Source organism: Eleginops maclovinus, chromosome 23, assembly GCF_036324505.1.
Source record: "Eleginops maclovinus isolate JMC-PN-2008 ecotype Puerto Natales chromosome 23, JC_Emac_rtc_rv5, whole genome shotgun sequence".
In the NCBI taxonomy this organism is placed as follows: domain Eukaryota; kingdom Metazoa; phylum Chordata; class Actinopteri; order Perciformes; family Eleginopidae; genus Eleginops; species Eleginops maclovinus.
Window position 1 is genome coordinate 6,148,348 of NC_086371.1, and position 22,595 is coordinate 6,170,942.

Consider the following 22,595-nt stretch of genomic DNA (forward strand, 5'->3'; position numbering starts at 1 on the left):
CAAGCTGTGTGTCAGCCAAACTCATAGACTGCTGCAACAGACACACTGCTTCATAGGCTCTTGGATATTACATATTAGAAACGTCTTTGTCTTTCCAGAGAATGTTAATTAGCTATTAAAAATGCAAACAGTCAGATCAGATGACATGGCATATTTGTTATTTGTAGTTTCTGGTGCAGCGCGGTGCGTTCAGGTCCCTTAGAGTTTTCATCACTGCGTGTGTTTCATTCAGTGAGCAGACACATGGATCACAGTTCAATTAAAGTCCCAAGGTCGTGCGTTTGATGGCGTCACGCATAAAGCCGTCCCCAGGACCTATTTGTCTTTGTTAGAGGCTCATGTGTAATGCTCTGGGATACAAAAGACGAATTGGTCAGAACGTCTTGTCAAGAGTCTCGCCAGACCGTGCCTTCATTTGAATTTGTCCTTCAATCAATTAAATCAATGAAAGGAACTAATCAGGGAAGGGACACGCAGCGCAGCCGCACGCACAATTTCACATACATCGAGGGTTACGATGGCTTACGGGATAACTCCGCTGGAGAGCGATATTCTGTAGCCGTTCAGTGGTGTCATAGATTCACTAATTAGGGCAGAGGCTGTGTGGATTCAAACAAGTTGTTGGATGTGAATAATTAAGAGCTTCCAGCATGCACTTCTTCCCTTTGATGTGTTTTTTCCCCTTTGAAGAAAGTCCCACTATTTCAGAGCCCCCCTACCCCCCTCTTTCATACCCCACCCACCTATAAAAAAAAGCCAGTTATATCTGCCTCTTGTTAAAATATTAATCTGCCGTGAGTCACCAAATTCGGTGAGTCCTCAGTGAAATGATGTATGCGCCCTTATTAGAGGAAAGTATAATCAAATACCATTTCTTATTCATCAAATAATTTTGAATGCACTCAATATATTGTATATGTTTGTAAATAGTATTTATAGTATTATAACTTATAAATAAAATGAGATTAAAAAGGCAAAATATAATCAGCCACTGGACAAACAAAGTTAAATTAATGTCTCAATATCATCTTGCATATTCAGTTGTTTAAAGCAAACACATTTTACTTTGGTCATTTTATAGAAATTAATCCCACAGTGAATTAAATAATTCATAAGTTAAATTAACTCATATTCAAAGATGAATGGTATTAATTAAAACAGGCTTTTGTTTCTTGTCATTTATTAAAGATATGCTTTAGAATTTGTGTAAAATATGTATCTACTTTAATTACAAAGTGTTTAAATATAAATCTAGATGGTTTGTGTACAGATCAAATAAGCGGCACAGAATGTAAACTACTGAAGGTGGGCACAGTTTCTCATGTTGCTCTGGGTAAAATGTCAAAGTGCTTCTTTAATATGTTAAGAATTTGTATTGTATGTTGAGTGTGTGTGGTTTGTCTTACGTTTTTTCGAGGTGTGTCTTGATAAAACAAGTTGCATCTCTTAAGATCTCTGCACACAGACATGCTTCCTCTCAACCAGCAAACCATTGGCTTTGTTTCACAGGTATCCTTTACAAAGGCAGCGGGGAGAATCAATTCATCTCCCTCCAGCCCCCGGTGATCTCCACCGTCATGGGGAACGGGCGGCGCAGGAGCATCTCGTGCCCCAGTTGTAACGGACAGGCCCAGGGCAACAAGCTGCTGGCGCCGGTGGCTCTGGCGTGGGGCATCGATGGAAGTCTGTTCGTCGGAGATTTCAACTACATCCGACGCATCTACCCATCGGGAAATGTCACAAGTATCATGGAGCTCAGGTAAGATCAAGGACTCGTTTATCAGAGCATGTTTGGGAATATTACCTGTTGACACTTTATCTATGTAGTATGAATAAATGTGTATAAATTCAAGATGAAAAGACACACAATGACGTTTTATTTTATAGTAATAACATTATAGTGATGTTATATGCATTATATTGTCTTTTTCCCCCCAGTGTGTTCAACATACTGTAGCTGACCCCCTAGAAATGTTCAAATATGAACAGATGAAAGTTTCTGATCCCACTTTCCAATTTCACATTAGGCCTCAAATGCTGAGAGGAAAACTAAAATGGCATAGTGGACAGACTTTCAGTCATACACATCTTCCCTCTACCCATTGAAATCTTTTCTCTATCCATCTCCATAATTAGGAAAGACATCCTGTCTTCAGCGTGTAATTTGGATGATTTACGCCCCCTTATGCCAAGTTGGTTTCTCTCAGCAATGACTCTGATTCGGCCAGTTGGCTTATTTAAAAGTGGCAGATGTTGATTAAATGTACATTGAGAAACCAACATGGATTAAAGAGATGTAGGCCACCACACTATTGATGGGTTTTTGTATGAGAGGTAGATTGTAAATTAGGAGCTAGATTGCAACTAGCCGAAAAATGAAATCTAAAATGAAAGTCAAACTGATTGAGAATCATTCCCTAGTTCCTCGGAAACCTGCCGATGTATACTGTATGTGTATCGATCAGCCACTACAGAGCAGTTCTCATGGGAGGAAGTGTGTAGCGCTATGAATGGGAAGCAGAGTTCTGCTGTAAACAATGCATGTTCAGCAACCCTGCCCTAGATAAATAATAGTTTTAGAAATGTGTCTCTAAGCAACTCTTTTACTCTGTTTACAAGGAGAAAAACACAAAGCACTGCTACAGTCGAAAGGAAACGTGTCGTGTTAGCCAAATTAAATTCACACTGACAAAAAAAAAAACACACTGAGGACAATTTTAGTTTGTTTCAGATGGCGGTAGCAGTGCATATTAAAGGCAGTGCAGAAGAAAGAGCCCAATTTTCTTCAATCACTACGGAATATTTGCTTATTTATATTTGATACTAGTCTCTTTTTAACATTTACAGACAAGAAGTGGTGTCAGTTTTGGTATTATGGTGCATGTTTTTCGTATTAAATTCCAAATACTGCATATGTTTCTCCCTTCAAATGCTGTTAGCGCAACGTCTGTATTCAGATTCTGGCCAATGTTACAAGTGGAAGAATCAATATTCCAATATGAGTGGCCAAAGCAGCGGTAATGCAGGATGGGACTTTATGAATATAGGGATACATATTTTCCTCTCCTGAAACTCCCTGCCACAGTGTCTTCTCTCCACTTTCTGCCAAATGGATTGTCATTGCCTGCGCCTTTTTTCTAATGGCTGTGTTGATCCTTCAAGGGGATACTGTGACTTTCTGAGATTCAGCAGTTTCTTTTTTCATCACTAGATACTGTGAGGAAAAAATGCAAACCCTTTTAGGGGCCTATAAGTCATTCCTTTGACAAGTAAAACTGTCAGATTTGGCAAATAATAACCTGAAATGAGATGTAAAAGTATCCTTTTAAGAATAACCAATTATATTGTCTTGATTCTTCCTCCTCCTTTCCTGCTCCCTCTGTACCCTGTCATAGAAATAAAGACTTTAGACACAGGTAGGTGTTTTTTTTTCTTAGTGCATGCTGCTTAAGTATTCTTTAAACACCACCATCTGTATCATCCTCTTTATAAGAACATGGATAACTCTTTCTTTTACAGTCGCCTTTAGCACCAGTGATTACCATGTGTAATTATAACAAAGCAATTAAGCTTGATTACATCTGAACAACAAGTAGAGCACGGCATTGGGAATCGTGCAATGTGACAAAATTGCACACATTGCGACCCTTTACATATTAAAAGTTTTTAGAGGTATAAATATGAGAAAGAGAGCTAATATACAATCAACAGCTTGTCTGATGCAATCCAATAGAATATCTGTGCAATAAACAGTATCATTGTGCAGCACTTAATTACATCAACTGTGATGCTGTTTGGCAGATGCTCTTATCCAGAGGGGCTTAAACAACTGCTTTGTATTCATGGTTAAGACAACAGTCTCAGATCAAGTGAACATGCACATTGGTGGCAATTAGGTTGTCCCGGTGATTAACATGACCGCGAGGGCAAGAGATGCCACAGAGTAAAGTAGAGTCACTCTGCCTAGCTGGCTGTCAAGGCAACGTAGTCTCTGATGCGACAACACCTGTTTGTCATATGACCATGTGACTTTGTTATGCATCAAAGCGTAATGGCCTGCAGCTGCTCTGATCAGATCCAGTACAGTTTGGATCAATGCCTCTCTTCATAGGCTTTGTAATGTCTGCATCACAGTGCAACATGACTCATCAGTCACCAGAATGAACTTATTTTTGGCTTTGTTCCAGCCTCCAGTCATTTCGTAGTCCTAATATTGTAGGACAGATGAGCACAATTTTCCAGGTCATCTTAAAGGGGCCCTATCATGCTTTAACGGCTTTTCCCTTCCCTGTTACGAGTCATATAAGCTTTTGTAACTGGTCTGCAAAGGCAACAATCCCAACGTGTATTTTGTAACATAGTGACATCACTATGTTACACTTGTGCTTTTATTGGCTAGCGCTCCAACACTTTGTACACGATAAGCGGGACATCTCTAAGCGGTTGCCAAATCACAACAGAGCTGGCCAGCTAACCAATCAGAGCAGACTGGGCTCTGGTTTCAGACAGAGGTCCAAAGAGGTGCTTTCACCCTAAAATAAAGACCTTTTTGAACATTAAAGCATGGAGACATGTCACAGAAGCGGCACTAATTAGAAATATGGACCTGAAAATGTGCATAATGGGTCCTCTTTGTTACGTATGTATCAATTATTTTTTTTATGATTCATACATGGACTAGACCTATAAGTCAACTAAATATCTTTTATAATTTCGTTCAATGAGAGGACCAGACCAAACGATACCAAGGTTTATTTGCTTCTCCCTGAATTTTCTAAAGAATCTTTTCTAAAATATGGTTCTTTGGGCTTCACGTGGCAGTGTCTTTTATATTTATGTAAGAACATGTAGTATAATATTTCCGTCTCGCTGTTATACCATCTCCTAGGTTGACAAAAATGTTTTCCTCTGTGGCAACCTATCGCTACCATACATAAATCCAAACATCAGAAGATTCCCCATGGAAATATTTATTACTTGGCTGTTATGTTGAACCACATAATGTCATACAGGTGTTTTATTTATCGTGTCCACCCACTGCAGGTTGACTGTAAAAGAAAGGGTTACTAATGTACATTCTTGAATTCTTAATCAGAACTTGATGGCTGCCACGTATTTGAGGCATTTACTTTGACTCATAATAGCTGTCAAGTTTTTATGACCCCATCTTCATCATTTTATAAAGATGTTTCATTGCCGCATTTATTTTGCCATCGCATTTTACCACTTCCAAAGCCAACTGGTATTGACTGAAGTACCATTAAGCCGGAGTACAACGAGAACCGCCATGTTTACGACTGCACTGTAAAGTCGGCTACTTGTCATGTTAACTGCCTCTGTTTTTAGCTCTTTAATGACAGTCAAGCACCTGCTCTGGATCAACTCTGACTTAATAGAAAAGGTTAATGCAATAGTTTTCAGTGTTGTTCATTTGTTTACAAAGGTCTCACTGAAAAAACATTAAGTGCATGGATTTCTTCTAAAGCCTAAATATTGTTCACTAATGCGTTGAAAAATCTTTTGATTCCTAATCCTTGACACATTTGTTCTATGATTCAAGGATCCATTACGAGACGATGAAATGAATGCAAATAAGCAGGAACAGATGCAATGTCATTAGCTGTTGTTCTCTGTAAATGTAAGGCAGTCATTTCTGTAATTTCCAAAGGCTATCAAAGATATCTTTTCTGCTTCGGATCAATGCAGTCTTCCGACTTTCATCTTTTCAAACTTCTCTGTCTCACTTTCTGTCTTTTATTTATTATTTTATTCACAAAAGCTTTCAGTCTTTCTTTCTGCTGTGAAAATTATTCTCAGTGTTTCATTAAAACTAGACATTAATTTCCTCTTCAGTTCATTATCCACATGCATGATAATGTTGCTATTAATTTTGAGTTGATAATAAAGTTTATGTATTGAGCTCCAGAAGTACTGAATTTACATGTAATTAGCTTTTAATGATGTATTTAAGAACATATATTGAATAGCTTGTACATAATATATCAAATGTGGTTTAATATTCTGATGTATGCTAGCATGCAGGCCTTTCAAATCCCCTTAAATGTTCTGCGAGCATATTTCTAAGTGTATATCTACACCAAATCTAGAAGACAATGTTAGCGCCCTGGGAACGAATAATGGAATCAATAAAAGTTTAATTCAGAGGAAAATCAGGCTACGTTTCATCAAATGGGATTAAAAGGTTTTTTTCACAGGGAGTATTGATTGAGATTGGGGTAAATTAGCAACATTGAAAGAATTCTAGATGTGAGTGTGAAAAGTCAGTGTCTGGTAGAGTATCTTCTTTATAACTGAGGTGTTGTTTTGAATGCAGTAACAACCCGGCACACCGGTATTACCTGGCAACGGATCCAGTCAGTGGCCAGCTGTACGTGTCGGACACAAACTCCCGGAGGATCTACAAGCCCAAAATCTTAACTGGCACCAAGGAGCTGCAGTCGAATGCAGAGGTGGTGGCAGGAACAGGAGAGCACTGTCTGCCCTTTGATGAGAACCACTGTGGAGACGGAAGCAAAGCTCCAGAGGCCTTCCTCACCGGACCCAAAGGTATCATTTAAAACTAATGAAGACGTTGAACTCAAATGGAGGGGGTGGGACACAGTGATGGGCTTCTCAATCAGCAATGGCAACTCCACAATTTGGATTTATATGAGCCATTGGGGACTTTGCCAAGCCTGGGCCAACTGATTGATTTTAATGGATGATTTTTAATTGTGGGTTATGTGTTGAGGTGGAAGAAAGCAAAACACTTTGTGAATTACTGCTGCCTATGAAAAAGTTATTGTTGTTTTAACCTCCAGAAATATAATGCATTATGTATCTTATCATATTCTTGTACATATCCTTTAAACCTACTCTTGAAGGTTATTTTCTTTAACAGCTTCTGTGAAAGTAAAGCCTCCTCCAGTCCTTTAATGCTTAATGTAACAGCTATTCACATTTGATACCCGCTGTGCACAACCTGTTGTCCACATTCGCATGATCATTTGTGCCATTTGTGGTTGGATTGCTCACTTTTCCATAAATTCTTCTGGATGAAAGGCCGAGATGAATTGTTTTTGCGCTAGTTGTTGCCCACTCTGAATGCCAACAGCAATAGCTCAGCTTCAGCTGGGTGATAGAGGCTTGAGTGAAGGCAATCTGAGAGCAACTCTAATGATGGAGTGGGTGGAAGCCGAGACCATAGAAGAAACAGCAGATGGCTACTTTTATTTTTTTTCTCCTCTCAGACATTTGGTGAACTTTACTCAAATGTGACACATCTGTCTGTGAATCTCAGACTGTCAAATAGCCAGCTCCCAAGGATTCACCGTGGGCTCCCTCAACTCGTAAATGTTTTAGCAGAAAGCAATCTTGTGCAGACCTAGCCACAGGTCAAACCAAACCACTCACCTTCCATATAAGCTTTTAAAGACTTCATTGAAAAATAAATCATACTCGTGGGGTAAAACCGAAGTTACTCAAGATATTTTAAATCCTCAGGAAGCTACAGAACGATCTTTACAGATGTGTTTCTGAGGTCAGCGGCTTTCATTTTCTGTACAATCACAAAACCCAAGCCGTGTTAAAAACAACTTGGAGACTGAGAAACTGTTTCTCTGCATGTTAGGGATGATTGAATTCCCATAGGTGCTGTTTCTGTTAAGCCGCATAGTGACGCACAGAGCGAAGTGGAGGCTGGCCTCGCTCCTTAAAGTATTTCCCCCAGTTTTGGACGACCGTTACTCCACTCTGGCTCTCCTGCAACTTACAACTCTGAGCTTACACTCAATCACTGAGACAATTTAGTCCACAGTTGTCACCATGGCAACTGCCTGTCTTTCACCCCCTTTCATCTAAAATTGGCCGAAGCTGTCATTTCCACTCCCTCGCTCTTCATTTCTCAAATGGTGTGCAGATTGTTGATGATTGCCGATGTCAAAAAAATCGCCCGAACGCACCACTCATTGACACCACCACTTCCAGAGGTCCTTTTTTTTGGAGAGGAGGGTTACAAGACACGGCAAGTGCATATATATATATATATATACCGTATAAATACAGCCTTTCCCACTTCTGCCTGAGAAATTATTTAATAGTAGAAAAGCAGCCCGTAAATTATTGATGGATGTGCTTTTTGCAGTGACCTGAATAATGGGAAGGCAAGCTTGACACATGTATCCATCGTGTACCGTCCAATGAGTCATGCAAGCAGAGATGCCGCAGATCTACCATGTTTTCCTGTTATCAAATTTTTTTTTCTCCCTCCTTCCTTCCTCTTTCCTCCCTCTTCCCCCTCTAACCTGATGTCAACAGGCATCGCTGTGGGCAAGAACGGCCTGATATATTTTGTGGACGGCACCACGATCAGAAAGGTGGACCAGAACGGCATCATCTCCACTTTCCTCGGCTCAAACGACCTGACATCCGCCCGACCACTGACCTGTGACAACAGCATGGATATCAATCAGGTGATTTAGACACGCATGTGCCAGACAGATGTGAACCCCGCCTCACGCAGAACATGTCGCAGCGCCACCCTGAGCTCCCACCTCTCTCTTAACCCTCTTTTAGTTTGCTCACCTATGACTCATCATATGCAGTGTTATATAACAGAATATATATATATATATTACCTCTGCAGTATAACTAACCTTTTCATGAATTCTAATATTTTTAGGCTTCTGGTTTTTAATGAAAAACATGCAGGGCCTTTTTTTTATTTATTTACCTCTCCCACTATATTATTATTAACAGTTTGTTTTCACCACCAGGTAGAAGAACTATTTTGCATGCTGCTCTCTCCGTCTGATACCTTCTGGAATTAAATTTAAAATTGCAAAAACTGCTCTCTTTCTGGGAATTTAAATCATTGCTGCAGTAAGCACTCTCTTCTGGCTGCTACTTTGGAGAATAGTACAATCTGGATGTTTTAAGTGTAATTCATTTACTGTTTGACAGGATAATGTCATTCTTTCTTATTTATAGAAATGGTTAGATGGTTAGATTGCCTTCAGGTTGATTTTAAAGTGCCTCTTCAGATTGCTATCTTTTAAATGATGCTTATTGGCAATTTTATTTATGGTTTTGCAATCCAATTGCTGTTACATTCTGATCTAGTGAGATACATTCTGTCATCTACTTAATGATGTTAGCTTGTGTCTTTGTTATTCCTGCCTCAGTGCACTTAACAACAAAGAAAGAAAATTGAAATCTGAAAGGGGAATTCTTTGTTAAATAAATGTTAACTATAAGATAGGCCTTCAACGGACAGATCTTATCCAGAGAAACATACAGTGGCATTAGTGGAATAAGGTCACATGAACATTATAAGATCCATTTTCGCTCTTAACTCAACAAGAGAAGAGCCTTTTCTCTCAAAGTACAGGAGGGAAAATTGTGCAAGGAGGGAAATGTGATTTGGGCAGGAAGTGGAGACATGAAGTGTTTATTGAGAAGATGAGTTTTCCGGTCACGGCCGATGATATGGAGGGAAGAATAATTACTCAGTTTGGGGGCCTTGTTTTGATGTGGCTGGGGCTGAATTAGTGTTCCACTAGAAATACTCAAGAGTAAGGACACTTACACCGTACATGATAATGAAGCAGCAATTGGTAGCGAGTACGCGGCACATAAAACCCTTTCTACAGACGGCTGGCTTTGTCCCACAGAATTTACTGACTCCCTGTGAATGAGGTGACATAAAAGTCGAGCCCTGGCCTTACACAAAAGGTTAGGATACTACAATAGCAATGCACTTATTCCAAAGTAGTGCAGCTTCCTGCTGCCTTAAACATTAATATCTCACCTCATTGAATTTTTGGGGATTTGAGATCAGATTTAAGATGAATAATGAAGGAAAATAAAACCAAAAAAGGCTTTTAACATTTTAAAAATGGAAGTGTTCACAGCATTTTCTATTTCCTGCTTCTGCAGAAAGTGAAGGTGTACTGGCTGTTAAAAAATGTATTGTCGCCGATTTTGTTCTCCCCCCTCTTACATCCGTGAGCCAGACATAACAGTGTTTTCGGTTTGTTTTTTAACTAACTAATTTACATTTTAATTAGATTTCTGATGATCAGCCTACAAAATGAAAAAGAAAGAATATAACTACAAACAAAACACTTGTGGTGTGGTGAGGACTGTAACAGGGAAAACCAAATGACCCCGACAGCAGATGTCACAAATGTTCTCATGTCTTATTCAGAGGTTATATAATAATATAAATGCATATACACAAATAAATGCTGGGAGAGAAAGTCATAGTGTAGACATTTTCTTTAAAATGTAAACAGAAGATGAAGCAATTTTTGTTTGTGCATGTGTGGGTGCACATAAGCAGGGAGAACATAAGAGAACATGAAGACAAAGGATTAAGCTTGGCTCTTTTTGCTAATTAACCAAGTCATTTGGTTTGAGCCAATAAAGGCACGGTTTTGGCGAGACAGTATGATCCTCAGGCGTCTCAGGCAGAGAATTGGCTCAGTGCAGTTTGACTAGTGGCAGCCTTAGAGGCAGTGTGTTTAGCTATTAATCACTCTGCAGATAGGTGCAATTCAGGAGAGTTTTGACAGCTTTAATGACAGTTCTGTATTAAAAAGGCCAAGCCAGTCATTTGTGCTGCTACAAATAAGCTTTTCATTCACTGGCATATTTCTGACAAGCAGATTGTTATAGTTGGCCAGGGTTAAAGCTTTGGATTGTTATTTTTCCAAGATGTGCTTAATACTGCTGTGATTATTATTGTGTGAGAAATATTGTATCACTTAATTTTGATTTAATTTGATACACTTAATTGATCACTTAATGGGGTGCTCCGTATTCAGGCTACAGCGTCACTTAGTATGCACGCTCAGGGTTGTTGTGGCAGCTAACCATAACCACACAGGGCATAGCCACACAGGGCATAACCCCCGCTGGAAAGTCACCAGGTTTTAAATCCCAGTTACAGCATGATAAAAAAGTTTAATGGTTAGGAGGGAGAAAGGCATAATGGAAAATGATCTTAACAGTCGCTGTTGCCAGAATGATCCTCTAAACTCATGTATCAGCAGCGCTAGTACAAGAAGATAAACGCTTATCTCTTACCCTAAAGGTGAAAGATATATTATGAATGTTTTCCTTCAGGCCAACTGAAATCATACATATATGTAAGACAATCCAGCATTGTTTAAAGAGACACAGCTAGACTCTACTCTTTCTGTGGCTGGTGACAGTTATTCTTTTTACAGCTTACTCACAGCTTGTGTGCTTTTATCAGCATAATTATGGCTATAATGAAGATGTGTTCATACACTTTCTGAAATCTGAAGTTAATACACTATGTTATAACATCATTACATACTGTATTTGTTCTCTGACGAACTTTAATCAATCCCACCATGACCATTTAGAATATGCCTTATTGTTTATATCCATTTGAATCCCTGCTATTTTATTGATTTGAAAAGGGATTAACATGGATATTTATTTTAATGAATGGTAATTACTTGAATGCAGCTTTTACCTCTCATTTCTAATCTATAATTTGAATACAATGTGTATTTCAGGTGATTCTGGAGTGGCCCACAGACCTTGCATTTAGCCCCATGGACAACTCTCTGTATGTCCTGGACAACAACATTGTGCTACGCATCACGGAGAACGGCCAAGTGAGCATCGCTGCTGGCCGACCTCTCCACTGCCCGTTGGCCGGAATGGAGCGCGGTGTGGCCGGTGGTCAAAGGGCGCAGTTAACCCCGATCGAATCTGCTGTTGCCATCGCCATATCTTACCATGGAGCCATCTACATAGCAGAGACGGATGAGAGGAAGATGAGCAGGATCCGAAAGGTGTCTGTGGATGGTGAGATAACGCATTTGGCCGGATCTCTCTCTGAATGCGATTGCAAGAACGATGCCAACTGTGACTGTTACCAGACAGGGGACGGCTATGCCAAAGATGCGAGGCTTAATGCTCCATCTTCTTTAGTGGCAGCTCCAGATGGAACACTCTACGTAGCAGACCTCGGCAACATCCGCATCCGGGCCATCGCTAAAAACGGGCCAACTCCCAGTGCCAATACATTTGAGGTGGCCTCCCCTGATGCCCAGGAGCTGTATGTGTTTGACAGCAACGGCACCCACCAGCACACTGCAAGCCTGCTCACTGGTGACTTGAAGTTCACGTTCAGCTACAGCACCGAGAACGATATTACAGCCGTGACGGACAGCAGCGGAAACACTCTGAGGATCCGCAGAGATCCTAACCGCACACCGGTTCGTATCGTCGCCCCCGATAACCAGGTGATCTGGCTAACCATGGGCACTAATGGTGGACTGAAAACACTCACGGCGCAGGGCCAGGAGCTGGTGCTGCTCACCTACCATGGCAACAATGGCCTGCTGGCCACAAAGACATCAGAGATTGGATGGACGACTTTCTACGAGTAAGTTTAATGAAGATTAGCAAGAACATTGTTAGGAAATCGTTTGCCTCTGATTTAGATTGTAATATATGATCTGCATCTGGGACCTGCACATTAAAACACCCCCCTGCTGTGCATGCTAATACAGTTTATGTAAAACAAATGCACTTTGTATTCTGGCAGATAATATTATTTAGAATTTCAAAAAAAGTATTCCCTGCTCATGGATGACAGGGCAGTATTAACAGCATTTTAAAGGTTTATTAAACATCTCTTTGTCGCCTACTAATTAACTTTGACACTAATATTTAAGTTCATTTTTTTAATTTAGGTACAAAGACAAAGTTCACTCTACAATTTGTAAACATACTTACCTGAAAACTGCTTCAGGCTACACATTTAATTAATACCTAATTATAAATATGTCTCAGAAACAGCCTAATTACACTCGAATAAGTCATCAGCAAAGATGATGTTGCATCAAAAGCATTTGTCACAATAGGGCGTTTTCTTTTAGCATGTTTAGACTGGGAAAAAGCTAAATGTACCAAAATGACCAGCTCATGATTAGATCTTGTTATAATAAGCCACCTGGGCTCTAATAAAGGTCATACCGACACGTTTTATTTTGGTGAAATGGCCTCTCAGTGGTTTTTCTCCCTTGTGAAATTTGCTGTCATGTCACATTATGCCATGGATAATATCCCCACTCTAGCTAAAAAAGCAAAGCATTCAGGAGACATTAAAACGACACATCAATCATCTGAATAATTGAAATCATTGTGTGAGTGTTTTTTAAAAATATAAAACCGACGGCTTGGGAGATGGGTCACTCTAACACATCAAATATTTGTATGTGCCTTAAGTTGATACAGACAGGCCTTCTCTTATGAAATTGAGTTAAAAAAAAGAAGTATGACAGTCGATAGTCTTACTCAAAGAGCTGATAATTGAATGCCCTCAGAGCCATCACATATCAATGATTTGTCACTTTCTTTTTCTTTTTGTCAAAAAGCTATGACAGTGAAGGACGACTAATGAATGTGACGTTCCCCACTGGGATGGTGAACAACTTGTACACGGACATATACAGCGCTCTGACGGTGGACATCGAAAGCTCCATGACAGACGAGGAAATTAGCATCACCACCAACACCTCCACCATCCGTGCCTTCTACACTCTGGCTCAGGGTAAGGGCGCGGCACTCTTCTTCCAGGCTCAGGCGGCTATTTTGTAAGATGTTATTTGTCATTGTTTCAGGGGTCGCCGGGGCAATGTTGAGTAAGCTTAAGTCGTGTATCATTACAGCTCACAGGGTCTGACAGACGACAGGGTAAATGATTACTCTCTCAGTGTGTGGGTTTGGGGTGTCACGGAGACACAGCAACCTTGTTTCTAAATGGTTTCTGCTCCCTGCCGGACCCAGATGGTCAAGTTACTTCAGCACTTCTTTCATGTTTCTTCTTTTATCTGTCAATTACAATCAAATCAAATGTTATTTATATAGCACAGTTTCATTAATTACACTTGTGTCTCAGGAGGCTTTACAATGTGCACAGCGTATGACACCCTCCATCCTTAGACCCTCGCAGCGTTCAAGGAAAAACTCAGAGAAAAGCTGAATTAATTGGGAAAACAATGCAAAACCTGGGGAGAGCAACAGAGGAGCGATCCCTTTCCTAGGATGGACAAACGTTGTGTGTATTAATACACAAAATAATAGAAAATAGACATTATGTATGATAAAAAATGAAAATGTTAACATATATTTGGAAAAAAAAAGTAATGCAGGTGTATTTCAACATTTTCAAGGTGTTGCAAAAAAGTAAAGGATGTCAGGCAGGAGCAGGGCAACAGCTCATGATCAGATATAACATACAAAGATGTCTGAAATACAATACTTACAACTTAAAGCATGATTAAAAACAGCCAATAGTCACATATGATGTCAATAACATCCCTTCCACTGTGTAATTGCTCGTTCCTCTGATATAAATTGCCTTTTTTGTTTCCCATCAATAGACCAATGTAGAAGCAGTTATCAAGTGGGCTTTGACAACTCGCTGAGGATTACCTATGCCAATGGGATGGACACCCACTACCAGACAGAGCCCCACATCCTGGCAGGAGCTGCCAACCCGACCGTAGCCAGGCGCAACATGAGCCTGCCAGGGGAGAGTGGGCAGAACTTGGTGGAGTGGCGCTTCCGCAAAGAACAAGCCAGAGGCAAAGTTATCGTGTTTGGACGCAAGCTTAGGGTATGTTTGATGTATTCACTTCAATCTCTTGGGCAAATTACCACCAGGCCCTAAATACAAAAAGTGGTAATTTCCCATGGCTTAGTTTACCTCCAGTGATAGATGAGATTAGAGATTACGCCAGTGACACTATTAGATATAAAGGAGGGTTGCACAAAAATATGACGGATGTTATTTTATGGGTACTTATTTTAACAATTTCAAATGAATATAATGATCAATTATTTCTTCCCATGAAGATTTATTGCTCTCATAATATTTAGTTCCTGATATAGAGGGTTATCAGTATTCTTGGACTGAAAGTAAGTCTCTTATTCCCCCCTTCTTAGAGTCTGACACTCAGATTTATGAAACACTGTACTTCATGAACTTTACTTGGGTGGTTACTTCGCCTCTGAGTAATTTTGTCACTAAATTTAGAAGGTTGTGATTTAAGTGCACCTGAATAATCACCAGAGTGTCTCTGTTAAATGAGCCTTGGGAGGGAGGTGTTAATCTCTGTGACAACTCTAGTGAAAATGATGTGAATAGGATTTAAAGAGCCGTCCAGAAAAAGAGCAGTGTTATAAAAACCCAGAATTTCCGAGGATGAACGCATATTCATTGTATCCCTTTATTTTCTTTTAGTCTTATCTGTAAGTCAAATGTTATGATTATTAGCGGTAGCCGTTTTTCTACTAACACGCTGGTAAATCAAATGTTTCCCACAGGTGAACGGACGGAACATTCTTTCTGTCGATTACGATCGCACCCTGAGGACGGAGAAGATTTACGATGACCACAGGAAATTCCTCTTAAAGATTATATACGACACAGCAGGTCATCCAGTGCTGTGGGTGCCCAGCAGTAAGCTACTGCCGGTTAATGTGAGCCGCACCAGCAGTGGGCAAATCAGCGCCCTGCAAAGAGGTCCCACCACTGAGAGACTGGAGTATGATAGCCAGGGCCGCCTGATATCCAGGGTGTTCGCTGATGGGAAAATATGGAGTTACACCTACCTGGAGCAGGTGAGAAAATAACATGACCAGAGGAAGCAATATGTAAGATATACTGTGCAGGAGGCTAGTCATCATCGCTACAGGGTGAATAAAAACCCTGATGTGTAGCAGAGGTCACCCTGAAGAGGCCTATTTTGCAATAATCACCGGCTCCATGATCATAATTCTGCTTCTTACAGAGGCACTTAGCATACATAGTAATAATTCCACACTAACTGCACATTTATGAGCATCATTTATAAGCTTCAGATATAAAAATGTTCACAGGGATTGCATCCCTTTGCTATACCTCAACCTCTACACAGTATGTATAGTATGGTTTGTCAGAGGAAGCCAAGGGAATGAGGCTCCACATGGTAAGAACAGCAGGGCTGATTACCATCTCTGCACTAGGAACATATTTCTTGTGTGGTGGGAAGCACTGAGTGTCAGTATCCTCTGGCAGCAGTCAATAGTTTACACTACATGTGCAATGGGAGCGTCTACTCTTTAAATGACTATGAGTAATGCTGAGGACAGACTTTAAGACTAAGTAGTATACATATTCTCCTGTAAATGATAGCATAGTGTGCCAGTTTGTACTGCAAAATTAGCTTTGTGCTAACACTGGTACAATACATGTAAGGGTTACATTTATTTTTCATATTGTTCTTTTCCCTTGCAAATGAAATGAGTTTAACTTCAATTCAAGTCTCAGAGAGGTGTACAAATTGGAAGGTTATGTAAATACAGGAACAAAACACTGAAATTATATGAGATCCCACAAGGGGACAATTTTCATTTTCAAATATATGTCCTCCTTTCTGACCGTCACATCTAAACTATGCAAATATTTCAAGAAATAGTTTTTTTTGCTGGTACTTTTCAGGTCTGCACTAAGACTTACAGTATTCTTTGGCAAATACAGGATGCTTCTCTGCTAAATAATAAAGAACACACTGAGGCTAAATTATTTACACAGTGAGTTTATAGTAGCACACATACATTAGGCAAAAATAAAAATTGACACATCTTTCAATATTTGCCTTCTGCTACGGCAAATATAACATTATCCCTCCTACTAAAATGTCCTTATTCACTATCCTTGTTTTAAGCGTTCTTTTTTTTTTATGGTTGCACTGGTATGGTATGCACAGCTGCAGAAACATGCAGAGATTTCCTGAGCCGCTCCTGTTCGCTTGCTTTCATTGCGTGACCTGCAGAGCCCATGTCAACGATCTGACATAAGGAACACAGAGAGCTCAGGGAGCACAGGGAACCTCTGTCACAACGGATGACTGGGCATGGCGTTTTAACAGAAATAGTGACAAAGCTTTAGATGGCAGATCACACTGCACACTGCATATGTGCATTAATTAAAATAGTCTCTGTGGGTGTGTCACGTTGCTCATGTCACATACATGTTCATGTTCAAGATAATCATTGACAGTTAATATCAAACCCTATTAGCATTCTTAGTAAATGTATTTGACGGAAACTTGGTATTTAACAAAACTTGTTATAACCAAAGGATTTAACAGATAAGAAAATGGAGAGGAAAAAACTAAATATAACATATTCGATAAAGCAGAAAACCCACTAGGCTTGTTAAAAACCTCCACCTAAATAATGTAAAAATGTTATAGAAAACACAAGATCAATATAAACATTCAGTGTTAAAACATATTAGAAAAACAGCATTCAAATTACAAATGTAAAAATAAAGAAATGTCAGTGTGGAAAGTGTATGAAAAAGCAGATACTTGGTCTTTTAGGCATTTGTTTGTGAAGCATTTAATAAAGGAACAGTATTTTATGTTTGAAAAGCCAGGAACTTGACTTCTGCAACCTCTGTGAAACTGCACTTGCTGTGCCACAAGAGTAGGAGTTAACACTACCTAGTGCATTTTTCATATACCCGCTTTCTCCTATTCACAAACAGGAAATTTCTGCACTTGTCTGGGGGATTAATAATATATTATTTATAGATATTATGCAACCCAAGATAACACCAGCTATTTTGCTCTTTCCCTTCTAGTCCATGGTTCTCCTGCTCCACAGTCAGCGGCAGTACATATTTGATTTTGACTCTCTGGACCGGCTTTCTGCTGTCACGATGCCAAGCGTAGCGCGCTACACCATGCAGACCATCCGTTCAGTGGGCTACTACAGGAACCTTTATCACCCTCCAGAGAGCAACGCTTCAGTGGCTGTGGACTACAGCGAAGATGGCCTTCTAATGAGAATAGCTCACCTCGGCACGGGCCGCAGGATCCTGTACAGGTACCGGCGGCAGAACAAACTGTCAGAGATCCTGTACGACAGCACCAGGGTCAGCTTCACCTATGATGAAACGGCAGGCGTGCTGAAGACCGTCAACCTGCAGAATGAGGGATTCATCTGCTCAATCCGTTATCGACAAGTGGGTCCACTGGTGGACCGCCAGATTTTCCGCTTCAGTGAGGATGGCATGGTCAATGCTCGCTTTGACTACACCTATGACAGCAGCCTGCGAGTCACAAGCGTGCAAGGTGTCATCAACGAAACACCATTACCCATCGATCTGTACCAGTTTGATGATATCTCGGGAAAAGTTGAACAGTTTGGGAAGTTTGGGGTGATTTACTATGATATAAATCAGATCATATCCACTGCAGTCATGACCTACACCAAGCACTTCGATGCACATGGTCGCATCAAGGAGATCCAGTATGAGATATTCCGCTCCCTCATGTACTGGATCACTTTCCAGTATGACGATGTTGGGCGAGTCACCAAGCGAGAGATAAAGATCGGCCCCTTCGCCAACACCACCAAGTACAGCTATGAGTATGACGTGGACGGCCAGCTGCAGACTGTGTACCTGAACGAGAAAGTGATGTGGCGCTACACGTATGACCTTAATGGGAATCTGCATCTTCTGAACGCAGGAAACAGTGCCAGGCTTCTTCCTCTGCGCTACGACTTGAGAGACCGAATCACTCGTCTGGGAGATATCCAGTACAGAATGGATGAAGACGGTTTCCTCCGTCAGAGAGGAGCAGAAATCTTTGAGTACAACTCTAAAGGACTCTTGGTGCGGGTCTACAGTAAGAGCAGCGGCTGGACCATTCAGTATCGCTATGATGGACTGGGACGCAGAGTGTCTACTAAGTCAAGCTTGGGCCAACACCTGCAGTACTTCTATGCAGACCTGAGCTACCCAGCCAGGATTACACATGTATACAACCACTCCAGCTCAGAGATCACGTCGCTCTACTATGACCTTCAAGGCCACCTGTTTGCTATGGAGATCAGCAGCGGGGAGGAGTTCTACATCGCCTGTGATAACACTGGCACCCCTCTAGCTGTCTTCACCAGCAACGGCCTCCTGGTCAAACAGCTCCAGTACACTGCATACGGTGAGGTCTACTTTGACTCAAACCCAGACTTCCAGCTTGTGCTCGGGTTTCACGGAGGACTGTACGAACCGCTGACCAAACTGCTGCACTTTGGGGAGCAGGATTATGACATAATGTCTGGAAGATGGACTCTCCCGGATGTGTCTGCTTTGCAAAAGATTGGCAAAGAGCCTGCTCCCTTTAATCTCTACATGTTTAGAAATAACAACCCCATCAGCAAAGTCCATGAACTGAGGGAGTATGTTGCAGGTAAGAAATATTAAAGATGGGGTTTAAATAGTGATTGTTTTCCTTAATAGATTTGATCTAAACCCAGATTTTTTGCCATTAATCATTTTATCTATAAAAATATCATTATAAGTAATTAAATCCTATTTATTTAACTAATCTTTGACCAAACATATTGTTTGTATAAGGTTTTATGGCTGTTTAAATGATCCATTTGCAATAATGGTTGCCAATTATTTTTCTGCCAATTAACTTATTGAGGCTTATAAATAACTGTGCTTGTTTTCACTAATTCATTTTGTTTTTTTGTAATAAGTATTTGCAGTTTCAGGTATTTAAAGCACAACTATATTAAACATACAAACTAGTCATTTAAGGTCCTTGTGTTTGATCTTCAATAAATTGTGCTTAGAGCTTTTTTTTCTAAATCAAATGTAAGGGTTTGGTACAAAGTTAACATGTTACTTACAGAAAATATATATATTTTTTGCACAGATGTGAACAGCTGGCTTGTCACCTTTGGCTTTCATCTCCACAACACCATTCCTGGGTTTCCGGTCCCTAAATTTGACCTAAGTATGCCATCCTACGAGCTGGTGAAGAGTCAGCGCTGGGATGATCTGCCGGTGGGTACAATTCATATCTCTGAGGCATTTTGAAAACAAAATAAACCACTGCTGTACTCCTCCAGACAAGAGAAAATATGCATTTCAGTATAGTGTAGGCTGGGGATTAGACAGGCAACCAAACCAAACCAATTTTTCTATTGTTTTTTCCTCAAGTCAGTATTTTGAAACTGCCATCTCCTAATTGGATTGCTATGTATTTCATGAAATATCTATTTTAATTGGGCTCTATTTGCATAATAATACACATAGTAAGCAAACACTGTACTTCCCTCTGTGTTGTTGTTTTACTTTTCATTTAAAAACACTGTATAACTTCCTATGAAAAATGTTGGTGTTATTGCCGTTTAAACAATCTTTTGAAGTTATATGCCGGCTTGTCTGGTTAAAGGCCTTTACATAAAAAAGTCTTGCTGTAAAATTGTCATGGGGGATTTATCTACTTTTGGCTTGAAAACACAGCTTGAAAAGACCATTATCTTAGACAGGGATGAAAACTCTCTCTAGCAGAGCCGTAGCTGGTTCTAAATGGCCTGGAGAGTCTGGTTCTGCCATGTTCAGGCGTTAACGTTTCACTGCACTTTTCCTACAGTCTATCTCTGGGGTCCAGCAGGAAGTAACCAGACAAGCGCACTCTCTCTTGTCATTCGAGCGGCTGCCAGAGGTCCATCTCAGTCGAGGTCGCAGAGGTGAAAAGTCTTGGCTGTGGTTCTCGGCGGCAATGTCTCCCATCGGAAGAGCCGTTATGTTCGCCATCTACAAGGGCAGCGTTCACACTCACACGCTCAATGTGGCCAGTGAGGACTGCATCAAGGTTGCAACAATCCTCAACAACGCTTTCTACTTGGAAGACCTCCACTTCACCATAGAAGGACGAGACACACATTACTTTGTCAAGCCTGGCCTTCCAGATGCCGACCTTGCTTCGTTGCACCTCACTAGTGGACACAAGACTCTGGAGAATGGTGTCAATGTCACTGTCTCCCAGTCCACCACAGTCATGGATAGCCGGACTCGCCGTTTCGCAGATGTGGAGATTCATGCCGGTGCTCTAGGTCTTCACATTCGCTATGGTTCCACGGTGGACGAGGAGAAAGTGAGGGTTGTTGAGCTCGCCCGTCAGCGCGCCCTTGCAGGTGCGTGGGCGAGGGAGCAGCAGCGGGTACGGGATGGTGAGGAAGGGGTTCGCCCCTGGACAGAGGGAGAGAAAAGGCAGCTTCTGAGTAGTGGAAAGGTTCTGGGGTACGACGGGTACTATGTGCTCTCCATTGAGCAGTACCCAGAATTAGCAGACAGTGCTAATAACATCCACTTTCTTCGGCAAAGTGAAATTGGGAAGAGGTAACAATAAGAGGGGCATTTTCTGCCAAAGAGACTTAGTTTTGGTAGAGACTTTCAAGCGGACAAAATGAAGAGCAACTGTAATCCACGGTTGCTGCTACAGTATGTATCCTGAGTGTCATGTGTTTTTGAAAATAAAATAAGAAATAAAATAAAAAAGTACAAGTGGTCAAAAGCAATGCTGTGCATTGTGACCTAGGGACTACAGAGTAAATGTATAACTACACCCAGCCTTACAATGGCAATTACAGGTCAGTTCCTCTGTTGCACAAGCCTTTCAGACTCTGGACTCGGATGCAGAGGAATAGCGGTGTCTTTGACGAACCAGTGAGCTAATTTAGGTGTTTTATGTTTTGTTTTTTTCATCAAGAAAAAAGTGTGGCTCAACAGAGAGTATTAAAAGATCAAAGAAAATGTTTACATTATGCATATCTGTACCTCTCTGGAAGAACGGGGCTCGGGAGTTCACACTCCTGGAGCAAGCAGTGTCCTCGAGCAAACGTTTGTTTTTAAAATCAGAGACTTCTGACGTTAGAAATATCCTCACCAAACAACCACTATGTATACCAGATTTAGCACTGTAAACATCAAAATGTCTTATTCTCTGAGATGCTTTTAAAAAAAAAAAAAAAAGAAACAGTTTCAATGTTTAAAAACCCAATATTCATTTGGGGAAAAAAGGGACAATGCTGAACTCTGTTGGGGAGAAAAGGCACAGATGTGTCTTGGATAGCACAGGGACACCATGTTTTGTAAATTATGCAAGAGATGTATGGGCGTTTTTTTTTAAAGAAACTGTATTAATGTCTGTATTAGTCATATTAACAGTAATTTATGTTGTGTTTATACATGACAAATAAAGTCCAACTGACTTTGATTTTTCTTTTCTTTAATTTTCAGACATTTTTATTTTTATTTCCTAATGTGGTTATGTGGGGCTTCTTCACAATGCTCTGTTCAAGTAATTAACAGAAACCTGTGCATGTAGTGACAAGTATTTACAAGTGGTGATGTATCTATAACATGCCGTCAACTATTATTTCCACTAAATTTAATGTTTTGTTGGGCATAATGCCTTTTGACCTGGCTGCCTGTCCAATGAATATTTCATCAACACAAATATTTCATGAACCCATTTCACATCAACAAGGTTACAGTGGATTCAAATATAGATCACATCCATGTTCTCGGTAGGTATACTTTTTTTGAATGTTAAATGCACTCATGGATTAAAATGATATTGGGGTTCTTTTTGGTGTGTTGTTTTTTCAAGAGGTGAGAAAATGTGTTCAGACACTAATGTAGGTAATGAGGTTTCCTAATAGTGAAGTATCCATGGCCTCTGTTTTCCTTAAAA

The 22,595-nt window shown here is 40.5% G+C and overlaps 1 protein-coding gene and 1 long non-coding RNA gene across 2 annotated transcripts in view; one reads left to right on the forward strand and one right to left on the reverse strand.

Annotated features, from left to right (window-relative positions):
• The window catches only part of si:dkey-237h12.3 (teneurin-3), a 138,730-nt gene extending 116,855 nt beyond the window's left edge, over nt 1-21,875 (forward strand). Inside the window, 11 exon segments of the mRNA XM_063875682.1 lie at nt 1,510-1,759; nt 3,396-3,416; nt 6,335-6,567; nt 8,317-8,471; nt 11,550-12,427; nt 13,422-13,597; nt 14,430-14,665; nt 15,376-15,672; nt 17,681-19,292; nt 19,767-19,897; nt 20,490-21,875. Coding sequence (XP_063731752.1) covers nt 1,510-1,759; nt 3,396-3,416; nt 6,335-6,567; nt 8,317-8,471; nt 11,550-12,427; nt 13,422-13,597; nt 14,430-14,665; nt 15,376-15,672; nt 17,681-19,292; nt 19,767-19,897; nt 20,490-21,242 — 4,742 coding nt within the window. The 3' untranslated portion in view covers nt 21,243-21,875.
• LOC134859294 (uncharacterized) overlaps nt 1-22,595 on the reverse strand; it is a 29,962-nt gene that overhangs the window by 430 nt on the left and 6,937 nt on the right. The window lies entirely within an intron of this gene.